The following is a 14,288-nucleotide window of genomic DNA, read 5'->3' as shown; positions in this document are numbered from 1 at the left end:
TCACTCGCTCATACATGATTCTGCAGTGTTAGAAATTTATTTACATATCAGTTTAATGACAATTAACTCTTTCCAGAAAGAGAATACTGAAGGTAAAATTCGAAAACAAATTAAATGCATCTGATTCAAGATGTCCTCATGTCTTTTCTATATTATTTTTCCTATACGCCACTAGATTTTACTTTGTTTTGGGAAGGTTTTGAATTCCTTCCAAACAAAAATGTTTAAAGACACATTAATCTTTCAGAGATTAACAAAACACAACAACAAAAAAAAAAAACACACACCCAACAAATCTACCATAAATAATAAAGTGCAAAACAATCATTTCCTAAGGCCACATTTTAGATTTTAAACTTCTGCATGATAAATGTAGTGTCAAAAACTGATAGAATTATGATGATGACAGTTTTTCATGAATATTATGGCACCCATTTTGAGCTGGTTCATCAACATCTAGAAATAGTCCCCTAACACCACTTTGAATCATCTCAGAGGAGCACAGGAAGTCTTCGCGTCTACTCGTTTGGTCCGGCCTTCTCTGCCACATCGCCCTCTGCATGCTCAGTGATCTGAGGAGCGAACGGTCCCACCAGCCAGTTGAGCGGCGTGTTGTGCAGTAGATAGTCCATGACACCATCCACAGACTTCTGAACCTGGGATGGACACACACACACAACAGTACAGTTTTAATAAAAATGTACAGTTAAGAGGATAGATGATCTGAAATAATACTGAGCACCATCAGAGATTGAAAACAAATTAGTTTCACTGACTAGCCACTTTATTAGCAGATTGTTAATGCAAATAGCTAATCAGCCAATTACATGGAAGCCACTCTCTGCATTTCGATGTGGTCAAGACGACCTGCTGAGGTTCAGATTGAGCATCAGAATGGGAAAGAAAGATGATTAGAAACTGCTGATCTGTTGGGCTTTTCCCTACACGACCATATCCAGGATTAAGAATGGTCCAACAAATAAATTAATAATATTATCCAATGTGTAAGACAGCAGTTCTCCAGATAAAAATGCCTGGTGACGTCACAGGAAAATAACCTGACCTTGCTGCCAGACTGTGTTGAGCTCACATGAAAGCAACAGTAACTCAAATACCAGTAATTAGGCCTTGTACAAAAAAAAAAAAAAAAAAAAAAAAAAAAAAAAGCGGGTTCAACACAGCAGTAGCAAGATGTACCTAATAAAGTGGTTGGTAAGTGTATAACATACACTTGAATGTTGTAGCATCAGCAGTGCATGGGACTTTCCAGTGACATTACACAAGAACTAACGTGGAGAGTGGTGGCGCTGTGGGTGAAACTAAAAACTCGAGCTATGAGCTACATTTAATTAAGCAGCTGCACAGCTGGAGCAGTAAAGACAGCAAAGCATGACGCGTACTTGGTTCAGCTGATGACGGCTCCGATCGAGGAGGACCGGCGTGATGGTGCTCGTGTTCCTCAGAGAGGAATACAGCTCCTCGGCAGACTGTCGAGCCGCGGTCAGCTGGTCCTGGACTGTGCTCGGCAGACCTTTAGCACTTGAAACCACGCTGGCACACGCCGACCGCAGCTGGTCGCTCAGACCACGCACCATAGAGAGGGTCTGCCTTTCAAGCTGCTGTGAACGTAAGTGGAAACAAAAACCAAATGAATAAAATGTAAAGCTAAGATAACGGGACAGTCCAAATGTAAACAGCACAACAATGACACAGAAGGAAATGACGGTGGAAAGTAAATAAAAAGCTCTCAGAGTGTGAACCTATGCCAAGCAAGCTCACTCTCTGGGCAGCATTTATTTAAGGGGATATATTAATATTGTTTCTTTGTTCTTTTTAAATGTACTTCAACAAGTTTTTAGTGCAGTAAAGACAAACATTATCTAGGAGCAGATCGTGGATTGATCTGCAAGTAACTGGACATTATTCATAGAGATTATATCATATAATACATTTCTAATTAACTAGGCAGCTCATTCCCTTCCTTTTGACAATAATGTCTTTAACACACACATTCTGTGATCAACTTGACAGACAGGCAGATGTGAAATGTAAATGTTGCCAGGACAAACAAAGGGCAAAAGAATTAAGCCGTTTGAAACAAAAGACATGAAAATTTGACCTTATGACCTTGAGGAGGTCATAAGGTGGCTCTACACATTATACATTATCACTTCAACCTTCAAAAATCAGTCTATTTACCTTGAAGGAGAGGTCAGAGGTCAAATGTGGACATCACATTTTGGGTTGTCTAGACCACAATACTAAATTTTAAACAAATGTTCTCATATGTGGATCTCATTTTCTAAGGAACAAAAATCAGGTTAAAAAAAAAAATATCAATAAATCAGGCAATTCTTTGTTTTTACCTTCATCAGGTTCCAATCAGCCCAAATAGCAAAGAAATTAAAAATGCATGACATGAAACAGTTCGGGTCTTAGGAGGTCAAAGTAAAAATGCTGCTATGAAATATATCTGTAAAACACAGCTGAATAATCTGTTTCAAAGACTTTCGGTCCTGACCTCAGACTCATTTTTGGTCCCGTCTGGCTCTGGCTCAGACTCCGTCTGCCCATCATGTCCTCCGTGCTTCTGCTTCCACTCGGTCCAGCGCTGCAGGAGTTTCTCAGAGGCTCCTCCTATCTGGTTACCTGCTGAACCGAGACTGGTGCGGGCGCTTTCTAGCAGGTCTAGAGTGATGGTAATCTGAGCCACCGTACCATAGGCTGCGTCCCGGTAGTGACGTGCCCGATCCAAAGAGTGCTGAAGAGCTCGTTCCTGTACCTTAGTGGAGAGTTTCCCCAACCGGACAAAGTAGCTGGGGTTGTCTGAAGAGGTAGCTACCTCGCTGCTGGCAGGTTCGGCCACAGCAGCTGAAAGAGGCGAGTACTAAATCAGATGTGTGACCCTGACATTACTAACAGAAATAGACCGTTAAAATACGTAGCATCTTCATTGCACAGGGTGTTGGGTATGTCATGACTGATGGAAACACTTTTCCCCTCCATCTGTTTGAAGCTTTGCTGCTAAGAGCCACTACAGAGCCTCTGATCAGTTCTGTGCAAGCAAAAGGACATAACGCTGCATCACTGTGCTTTCATTAAAAGCCACTTTGATGGTTAAAGGAACAACTTCAACTGTGCTGCTGCCACAGTTGCAATTGTGCCACATAGCCATAATCAGAGACGGGGCTCTTTCACAGCTTCCACAGTGGAGTATGGCAGGTTGTCATGATAACATGACATCACAGTAGCAGGTGTCAAAGCTGCGAGTGCTGGAAATTGCAGGTACTTTTTGGGCCAAGTTAACAGAAGGGAAGTTCACTGGAATGCCCTGCCTCTCTATGAATAGCACCGACCATCCACGTGTTCAGTCACGGTGGTCGAATTCAACAGTCATGATGACCACCCCCCCCATTTTACCAGATTACCTCATCCTGCTTTTGTGACCTATTTTTTGGGATAATCTCAATTATTCATTTTTTAAACCTTTATCTGTCAAGACACATTCATATAATTCAACAACAGGCAAACGGGTTCATTACCACCCAGTGTTTTCGATGAAGTGATTAGCACAGCTACTGACCCAGCTCCCTCTCAGTGAGCGGTAGGTTCTGGTCGACCCAGTCCTCGGATCGGCTGAGGGCCAGGCCCATCCCACTGCTAACCATCTGGCCCATCCTGGTGCCCATGACTGTGTTGATTCCTCCGCTGACTGCTGCCCGGGTCAGCTCGACGCCACCCATCACAGCCCCCACCACGGCTTCTTTGGCCCCTGCCACAGACTGGTACACCATTCCCACTGTGTCTGACACCACCTGAGGAAGTCGAGATAAGATAATTACCTTCTTTTGAAAACCAACGTGGTGCCGGAGCTCGATTTGGTGCCGACTATAATAAATAAATAAAATTCTGCCACGACTTTCTTCCTCTGAAATTACCCCAGTGTTTATCATTAATGCTAGCTGATAAACTGTGCTCATGCTGCTGTAAAATGCTGCCACTACTCAGTTTGCATTAGTGCCAGCAGTGACAACACGTTAGTGGAAAAGAGGTAAATGAGCAATGATCAGCGAAGCATTTTGCGTTTTCTGTATTGTCAAAATCATCCAGAATGCACCAATACGAAGAAAACAAGCACATGGAGGCCAGAGAGCTGTTTTCTTTATCAAGTCTATCATTTTGGATTTTTATGACAGCATTTAAGCACAATAGGGTTAGGTTTTTTTGATGCTACATTAAAATATTCTGACCTTGTCTGCTGGTTGGTGAAGAATAGGCAACTTTTCTTCCATCTTATCCAATCCTTTCAAAGCGTACTCGTTTGCAGAGGCAACTGCAACAAGTGCACAACGCGAGAATCAGTGAGAGTAATACCACTCCGTAAAAAACAGGCATCGTGTCAGGTTTACAGTACAGCTAGAACTGGATGAGTGTCAGAGATTCAAATTACACCACGATAAAATTTGGAAAGTTTATTCTCATGACAATAAAAGAAAGTCTTATGATTCTATTGCATTCTATCCCTGAGGCAGCAATGGATTTGACTTCAGCTTCTCACCTTTAATGCGCAACCAGCATGAAATATCTGTTTGAGGTACATCTTTGTGCGATTATCATACGTTACATCGGATTTGCAGAGATGGGAACCTACGTTGTGGCTCGATCATGTTCAAGAGAGGTTTGGTCCCTGCGGTGGCAGCTGCACCCAGAGTCCGGACCCCGCTCTCGGCTGCATCCATCACTCCCTTCAGTAGGGGAACGCTGTCTTTGGTGGTACTGTAGGCGTTTGAAACCACCTCGCACGCCGAACTGACCAAGGGCAAGTTGCTCACTCGTGAAACAACAGTCTAGGACAAAAATAGAACCGTCGCCGTTATTGAAAGCACAATCCTGTCTCACAGTACAGTATAGTTCAGCTCTTTTCAGGTCTGTATTAGTAATCAATAAGGAATAATTATTAATTTCCAAGAGTAGATGATCAAAACGGGGAAATATCAAGTGTCAAATGAGTTCACAGTAGACTCGTGTTATGCATTAGGGATCATTTCAGGTCACAGTGCCCCTCACCTGCTGCTCTCCATTAGCTGGTTCTGCTGCCGGAGCTGCACTCTCATTAGTCTTCCCGCTGTCTGCCATTGTGACTGCTGGATTCAATCTGTGTCGTGGAATACAGAGTGTCAGAAACAGAGACTCGCCTCACATTGCCCACTGTGCATGATGAAATAACGGCTTTCTCTATGATACTCTGTGTTTAAATAGCTGGTATACTTTATCTCGCAGCAATCTTTGTCCTGTCAGTTTAATGCATGCGGAAAGGCAGCTCAGCCACGCCAAATTCATTTGTCAACACTATGATGTAACACAGACGAAACTACATTAAAAACTGATACATTTGGAAGTGAGTATTTTCTTGTCAACTTCCAGCATCATTAAAACAAAGCTGTGTATGAAGCAAGAATTAATGAGACAGGTGTTTGTTAAGTCAAGGCGTAAGCATTATGCATACGTAATCACTGAACTTATGATTTTTAAGCTCTTCTTCCATGATTATCTGTGTTTGAAGGAAAGATTTGAGCCAAAATGTGATTCAAGACTGCAAGAATAAAAGCCTGACATTTTAACAGCTCTTCACAGCAGTTAGGGTAACATGACTAACATCACTGGCAGCAGCAGCAGCATCAAAGGAAAACTCCCAAGAATGATTTATGCTTTGAAGTGTATTAGAAATAAAGAAAGTACAAATGGCTGGACGACACATCGCAAGTCCCTGTTGTTACTAAAAAGAGTGAAACAAAAATCATCTGGGGCTTATTCCTTTAATTCAATTCTTGGACTTCTAAGTGCGAGCACAGCTCCCTGACAGAACACGGATCCTCACATTTTTCTTGCACTCGCATTCAAAACGAAGGAAATGTGACGACAACATAAAAAGAAAACAGGGATGATAAATCATGCGAGAGAACTCTGTGGTTATGAAAGTTCTGATAATTTCAAAATATGGATGAGAGTCCGAGGAAAATCAGAACTAATGGCACGAACCGCGGTCCCGCAGGGCACCGAGTGTTCACGAGCTCTCGTGGCGGCTTGCAGGCAGAATGGACAACATCTGATATTATTAATCTAACGGGAAACGGCGAGCAGTGCTGCGCTGGTGTCAAATATTTCTTTAAATGAGAACTAGGCCAAAATAATTACTCAAGTGAAAAACTACCATATTACATGAATACAATGAAAAAGTGTCTTAAATGAAGATCAAATGTAATACTTAACTGGGCCATGCAACGCTGTAAAATTAATCAGCAATTTATTCTGTTTCACTGCAGGTCGTTTCAACCCTAGCCAGCCTGCCGTGTCTCTTCTAGGAGTGGGAATTAGGATTTATAAAAACCTGTATCAGAAGCACCATAAAAAATAATAATAATACAAAAAATTATGTGTTAACTCGTGCAAATATACATGGAACAGTATATGAAAAATTTGGTGTACACAGCTTTATCCTTCAGCTCAGTCTGAACTCTGAGCAGCTCTCTGTGAGGCTCTTCAGGAATAGTTCTCCAGGCTTCTTGAAGGACATTCAAAGCTCTTCTTTGGGTGTTTCTGCCTTTTGTTCTCTTCACACTGCTTCAATAATGCTGAGGCCCAGGCTCTGGGGAGGCCGATCCATGACTGACTGTTCCACTGTGTGTTTTTCTACCCAGATGTGCTGAATAAACTTCAGCCTTTCCTCCCAGTTTCCCTTCATCAAGAAAGGCTTCCTGACAGCCGCCCTTCCACCGAGACATTTTCTGATGAGGTGTCAGTGAACAATAGATCGGCTGAAGGTCCAAATCATCCGTCTGGTCTTTGCTGAATTTTTTTGTCCTGTTTATTAATGACATGACTTTCAGATATGGTTAGTCTGCTGTAGATGGGGTTTTTTTTGTTTTTTAAAAAAAAAAAGACCTCACACTTCTTAGGTAAACATATCATACCAAGATGCCAAGTTTTCACCTAACAGCTTTTTGGGAATCTCGATTCATTTATCCTTCCTTTCACTAGCTGGGCCCACATCCTCATTTTAGGTTTGACAGCATTTTAGTAGGTAAAAGTGAATGGTTTGACATGAATTGAGCTGCGGTTTGGGGAAGGCCTCAAAGGGGACTGGCGGTGGCTCCCGGGCCTGGCAGATCCCCATGCACTAAATAGAAATGAAGAAGTTAAATAACTGAGAACAAGGAGGGAGGGAGGGTGGGGCACGTAAACGAGAATGAACAGCTTGCAGAACTGGGGGAACCTATATAGATGACAACCGGACGGAGCGCGTTTGGAGGCGCGGTCCTGCTCCTGAAATTCCGATACATTATCTCCAATTAGCCAAAGAAAAGAGGACCAAATGATGTATTTTTGGGACAAGCTGTTGGTAACAAAGTGCCTGAAGAGTCCATTTAAAGTTTGTCCTGTTTCCAAGTCTTCTGTTATGTGTGGACAAATGTGTCATAGGTCACGTTACGTGGCTAAACAAACAAAAAAGATTCAACAGTGAGATACAAGAACTGAATAGGAAAGGAAATAAAGTGAAAAAGAAAACCTTTGTTTCCAAAAGCCATACTTTCTTGAAATATTATTATTAGTTTTTTAAGAAATTGGGGGTGGCTCAAGACTTTTGCACAGTACTGCATTTTTAAATTAGGGTCTCATATAGAAATAATATTCTTTACAAGTTAAAGAAAATGCATTGAGTTTTATTTAATGAGGTAATACAATCTCATTAGCTTCACTGTACTCTGACCAAATTTTCTTAGGTGGGTAGTCACTCCCCCCAAAGGACACTTCCTGAGCTCGGAAAACCTCAGAGTAGGCAGACTCATCACATTGAACAACGAGGGGATATTCAGTTTGGTAATTAGCGCACATGCATGCACACACACCTGTCTTTGTGCATATGCACGCACACGCACGTACCTGTCTTTGTATCTTAAGCATATAGTTAAGACAACAAAGAGATACAAGCAAGAGAAGGAAGGAGGAAAGAGGCCCGTTAGCCAGTTGGAAAGAAACATCTGCAGCAAAATCCGTCCCTTCTCCCTTTGGTGCCTGCAACATGTGGATGGCATCTGCTTGCGTTCTGCCAGATGGCATACAGACATAAATGGACTCCACCTGTATTACCTGGGATGCTGTTAACAAGCGTCTGACATGCATGACCTGATGTACACAACAGAAGCAGATGAATGGGAGAAGCATGAGTCCTGAGATCTTCCTGCTGGAGAAACAGCCAGCAGCATCCTGAGGTGTGCAGCCAACCAGCGGCAACCTGAAGTCAGTGCTCAGGTCGGCTTCATCGACCTGACAGGAGGAGGCGATCAGCAAGAGACGAGCCTCAAATCCAACAGCCTCAGCCACGACTGGCATTTTTATAGAGCTACTATTCAATCATTTCACACAGTTTGGATGTCAGTGTGAATAAAATCATTTAACTTTTGTTTTTCGTGAGCTCTGGCAATCCAGAAGAGATCTTTCTGGCCTGTGCGTGACTCAGAATTACACGTTATTGCAACAGCTTGGTTGAGCAACGCCGGTTTTTTTTTCCTGAGTGGCAGTTGATGAGATCTTCACCAGTTTTATTACAAAGCAAAGTCTGACACTGTGCACCCTGATATCAAGTGCGAGATGAACCTGCGATAACAGTACAAGTTATGAAGAAGGCTTTTATGCAACACAACCGGCTGCTTTAGACTTCTCAAAATGATCATCTCACTGACAACTGAATCCAGTAAAGTGGCCATTAAAATCCTATCAAGCCTCTTCCTACTGCTTTGTGTGTGACATCCTTGCAGTGTTGGGCCACATCAGGGGGATGGGGAAACTACTGTGTATTAGCCAGAGCTAAAACTCAAAGTCAAGATATCAAAGGTGACTTCGCTTTATCGGAAACTACTGAGACACTTATGTAGGTTAAAGGGAAATCTATGCTTTAGTTCCACCTAAAAAAGACACAGATGTGTAATGTTATTTTGCATGGGCTGGAAAGCAGTCAGAGCCCTGCAATGGTCCCTGGATTTATTTGATGGGGTCACCCGACGATTTAAAAGAAGTGAAACATAATGTGGTCTACTGAGCTCTGGCTTTTATCTTGTGAAACCATCCACCGAAAATATCCACTGAAAAATGAATCCGAGTGGGAAAAGTCACTACCTGTCTGAACTACTCAGAGCACATGCCCACACACTGAGGCCACAACCGGAGATGAAATCTCACAACAACAGATTGCCTGATTTTGAAAGGCTCTGAAGCTAAGAAAGATTTAGGTAACCGAGTGCACAATATTAGTTTAAGCAAAGGCTCTGAGCAGCATGACGATGATTCCCAGCAGAGCTAATCAGGTCCGTCTTTCATTGCTTCCCCTTTCTACTCGGTGAACTTTCACCCATGTGAGGAACTATGACTCGTTACTTAACACAGCACCAAACAAACGGCTTCTCCGAATCAGTCTCCCGATCTGTGCCTTAGCTTTTCGTCTTCATGGGGTTCTCTTTAAAAGAAAAGCTGTTTCCGCAGCTTTAACTGGAAGTAAGACCGAAGGCTAAAGCTCAGCTGGGCAACCCGCACGAGTTAGTTGGTTAAACAGCTTAAAAACATGGCTCTACGACTGCTGTCAGGACGGAACACACCTGTGGGATGAGCCACTCACCTGCCTGGGAGCCTGCCGGTTCACAGTCTTGTGATGACCTGCTGTGTTACTTCCGGTTAGTGACCCGGTCCACCCCGCCTCAGAGCCTTTATAGTGCACTGCTGCGCTACTCTTCAACACAGGGGAGGAAGGCGGAGCCTAAGACTGGCTTACAAACTTTCAGCCAATTAAATCACAGCACGGAAGTGCCCGTCACTGCAGGCCCCGCGGGCTCACGGTGTTGCGCCAGAACTTTCCAACATTTCTGTGACTTTTCTGTGTCACAGATGTGCTTACACGGATAAACGAGCAGTGGTCAGCGGGGTTTATAAACTGTTTAAGTATAAAATAAAATAAAAAAGACTCCTTTCATAATAATAATAATAATAATAATAATAATAATAATAATAATAATAATAATAATAATGGATTGGATTTATATAGCGCTGGCACCCAAAGCGCTTTACAATTCCATTATTCATTCACTGTCACATTCACACACTGGTGGAGGCAAGCTACAGTTGTAGCCACAGCTGCCCTGGGGCAGACTGACTGCTAAGACAGACACTATCTCTGCTTTTAAGATTAGGCTTCAAACTTTCCTTTTCGCTACAGCATATAGTTAGGGCTGGATCAGGTGACCCCAAATTCTCCCTTATGCTGCAATGGGTGCAGGCTGCTCGGGGATTCCCATGATGCACTGAGTATTTCTTCTTCAGTCACCTTTATCACTCACTATGTGTTAATAGACCGCTCTGCACTGAATCATACTTGTTATCAATCTCTGGCTCTCTTCCACGGCATGTCTTTTATCCTATCTTCCTTCTCTCATCCCAACTGGTCGTGACAGATGACCGCCCCTCCCTTAGTCTGGTTCTGCCGGAGGTTTCTTCCTGTTAAAAAAGTTTTTCCTTCCCACTTTCGCCAAAGTGCTTGCTCATATGGGGTCAAATGATTGTTGGGTTTTTCTCTGTATGTATTATTGTAGGTCGGCAACCCTAGGCACGAAGGGTTAACTGATGGCACGACCATAGCTGGACTGGCCATCGGGGATACTGGGCATTTGCTCGGTGGCCCGGTGACTTTTTTTTGCTTTGTAACGGTATAGGGTCTACCCTACAGTAATATAAAGCACCTTGAGATGACTGTTGTTGTGATTTGGCGCTGGATAAATAAAATTGAAAATAAAATAAAATTGAATCTTATATTTTAGTTACAATATCTGCTGCTGCCCTCTTGAGCAGATCTTTCATGAAAAAAACCAGACCTGGATAAATAAAGGCTATATAAAAGTTATGCTTAACTTCTACTTTATGATAAAAACGTTTAAAATGACTCATGAGAGCTATATCTGGTATAAGTTTGAAATTTATCTATAACAGTTTAAATACAGGTGATTGTTTTTGGAAATATCAATCATTTTTTGGCACCACAATGGTCCCTTTATTTCTCAGTTGATGCTTGCATGGACTTTTTATCCCAGTTTTGCTAAATATACTAAACTCTCTCTGATCATGTGTTGTATGACTGCTTATAAATTGGTGACCGAAGGGAACAGTTACTGGTTTTATTCGCTCAGTCACTGAAGTAAACTCATTCATAATGTGATGCATTCATAGACTGCACATAAAGGCTTTCATTTGTAATCTGAGCAGAACTTACACTATAAATCTTTCTGAAATATATTTGGGCTGTCTTGGATCAGTATGTTTAAGAGCTAAGATCTGTCTGAAGATTTTCACTGATTTTTAAGTCAGGGGAGAGTGAGGGAGCTCCGTGAGAGCTTCCCCTTCAGTGTGTTTCCTAAGGCTCAGGGTGGATCTGGAAAAAGGATGACAAAAATTCATTTTCCCAAGGGGCCATGTGAGAAACTGGGACTGTTGTTGAGGGCAGCATCAATCATTCTATCCACCATCTTCTGCTTATACAATTCTGGGTTGTTGGGCGAGAGGCGGGGTACACCGCAGACAGGTCGTCAGCCGGTCACAGGGCTAAAACAGGGAGACGGACGACCGTTCACACTCACACCTGCTCTGGTGGATAACCTCACCTTTCCTTTGACAGTCTGCATGTAGGAATTGCTGATATTTACTAAACTGATTCTCTCAGAAATGTTTCCTGTGCCAGCGGCTGCCCCATAAATCTGAAAGCAGGCGTTTTCTTTTGCTCAAACACACATTTGGTCACGTGACTCATTTCCACAGGGTTTACTGAAGCACTGTTTGCAAAGGTGAGACTCTGACCTTTGTGAAAAAGTCTCCAGTGAGGTTTGCAGTGCAATGATGCATTGATGCAGCTCCTTTGGATTCACATGCTTTTCTTAATAACGGAGCAAACTCTCGTGTCTCATGACGGTCACCGCATGTGGCTGATCTTCTGTCTACACCTTCACCTCACTCGTTTAGCATCCATAACTTTCATGTGGACCAATAATGCATCACTTACTATACAACAATGCTGCAAATGTGTCTTTGTGTCTTTGTGTTTCTAATAGAATATCAAGCAGAACATACTTTTTCATTCTATTTTGTAATTAGGAAGTCTATCCATTTTTCATATATGTTAATGGGGCATTTCTTTATCCACGCAGCTTCATCTTCATTCTAACTGCGTGCAAACTCAGCTGACTGATGGAGGCTGCGAGATGAGGCATTGTACTATGAGAACGCACCAGAAGAATAGGTTAGAGAGAGTTAAATGTCAGACTGTAACTGATCTCATGTATAAAACCCACCTGACTGACTGATGATCCATATATTTATATAAAAGGTTAATAGATTTGTGCATGTAATGTCGTATCATCATTAAAGCAATATTAACTTAAAGCAGAGAGTACCAGCTACACACCATATTTAGCCTTTTCTTGCAGCCTTTCTTCATTTATCCCCTTTCTGTGGGATGTGTTTATATCACGTGTTAATGGGTCAGTATTATAAGCGATAAGAGACCTGATGTGTGCTGTAGGTGTCAGAGGGGCTCTCCCCGTCACAGCTGAAAGTCAGGCAGCCTGTTTCATGCAGTTAATGCAGTAAACCCTGAGAGGGCAGTGTTTACCCACGGAGTCAGCTGTTTCTGTGGCCTCACCCACACAGAGATAGACGCTTCACATTTACATCCCTAAGATCTTTCTCTTCTGCAGATGCACCACAAATCCAGAGCAGAGGGCCTATTTTGCATTAAATGTTAAACAATAAAATATTTAAATATCTGCTGGGAAATGGGAATGTGGACGGCAAAGGAAGACAGACAATACTTCCTTCCATTTAAAGAACTTATTGCACGGACTGTGAGGTGATTTCTGCATAACCTTTGTACTTAAGAGTGGGATTCAGACAATGCAGTGTGTTTTATCGCAGTAAGGCCAGTACAGTGACTTCCTTTGCTGGATGCTGTGTATCATCATAACAAGAACTCTATTAACTTACCCTTTTCATTTAGAGAGGATTTTCATTATTCAGGCCATTACAGTTTTCATTATGGCTCTCTGTATTTCCCCAAATGGCTGCAGTAGGCTCCAGAGAAAGGAAACTGATTACCGCTAATGTTCACATCAGATATTCATCGAACGGGACCTGTTGTAACTATGTTTGGGCCTGCTTCATTATCCAGCAGTAACAGTTCGGGTTGTGACATCACACCAGCAGACAGGTCAAAGTCACAAAAAGCACAAAGAGACGAGAAACGTAGGCTTGTTGTCTCGACCACAGCTCTGTTACTCCTTTGCCTCTGAGTGGCCAAGCTGCTTCAGCCTCTGTTTACCTTTAAGCATAATCCATACACATGCATGCACACTCCCCTGCAATGTGAGCCCAGAAGTCTCTCATCTGTTCGTGCTTAACTCTTGACTCTGCTTCACTGGATCAGTTGATTGAGGCCAGAATTGTTCTGGAAATTGAGTAATTGAAGATTAGTAGATAACAGGAAAATCACTCATCCCTCAGAGTAATATGATCACACCACTGTCCCCTCCTTGCTCTCCCCTCTCTTTCTTTTTCCTGAAGACATACCTTTCAAGATCAAAGCAATAAATTGGCAATCTGAAGAAATTTTTCATGGATGCGAGAGCAGAACCTGAAAATATTTATATAGATTTCATCTTCAGCCGCCTGTTTTTTTGTCAGAGTAAATAGAAATGCCTACTCGGGCATTCATTTGGCCACAAGTGGGCATAAAATAAAACCAATAAATCGTACAAAAACCAATCCAGTGCCCAGTATTGTATATACAGTGCGATGTCGTATTGTAGCATACACATTTGAATCAAGTATTCATTGAAATTACTCCATGAAACCCACAAAAAAATCTGTAATTTTGATAAGTTAATAACCATAAATGCTTTAAGATGTTCGGTCTCTGTTGGCGTTTTACTCACAGCATTTGGTTGAATGATTAATTGTTTCAACAAGATATCCATCACCATCAAAACACTCATGCAATAATCTGCTGTGGAGTGTAAGGAGCAGTACAGCTATTCTGTAATGAAATTCATTTCCTCTCTTCGTGTTTTCAATTCATCCACAACTCTCAGGTGTGCTGGGAGTGGATCACAACACAAGGATTTCTTACCTCCTGTTTCACCTTCTGCTCTTCACTGTCAACAGGGCTGAAATGGTAGAAATTATCCATCCATCCATTAATA

At 42.3% G+C, this 14,288-nt stretch overlaps 1 protein-coding gene across 2 annotated transcripts; it reads right to left on the bottom strand.

Moving 5' to 3' along the window:
* Positions 1–13: 13 nt before the first annotated feature.
* Positions 14–9,810, bottom strand: plin3 (perilipin 3). 2 transcript variants are annotated; one of them, XM_004552704.4, is made up of 8 exons: positions 9,671–9,810; positions 5,068–5,155; positions 4,652–4,847; positions 4,251–4,333; positions 3,584–3,815; positions 2,522–2,871; positions 1,401–1,619; positions 14–656 (listed from the first exon to the last, which is right to left on the bottom strand). In XM_004552704.4, the coding sequence occupies exons 2-8, from the start codon at positions 5,134–5,136 to the stop codon at positions 519–521; spliced, it is 1,287 nt and encodes a 428-aa protein (XP_004552761.2). In that variant the 5' UTR covers positions 5,137–5,155; positions 9,671–9,810; the 3' UTR covers positions 14–518. The 2 variants fall into 2 exon arrangements, with proteins under 2 accessions (XP_004552761.2, XP_012774984.2); XM_012919530.3 differs by having other exon boundaries at positions 1,401–1,616.
* Positions 9,811–14,288: the final 4,478 nt, after the last annotated feature.

Source organism: Maylandia zebra, linkage group LG23, assembly GCF_041146795.1.
Source record: "Maylandia zebra isolate NMK-2024a linkage group LG23, Mzebra_GT3a, whole genome shotgun sequence".
NCBI lineage: Eukaryota > Metazoa > Chordata > Actinopteri > Cichliformes > Cichlidae > Maylandia > Maylandia zebra.
This window is presented reverse-complemented; position numbering and strand designations above follow the sequence as displayed.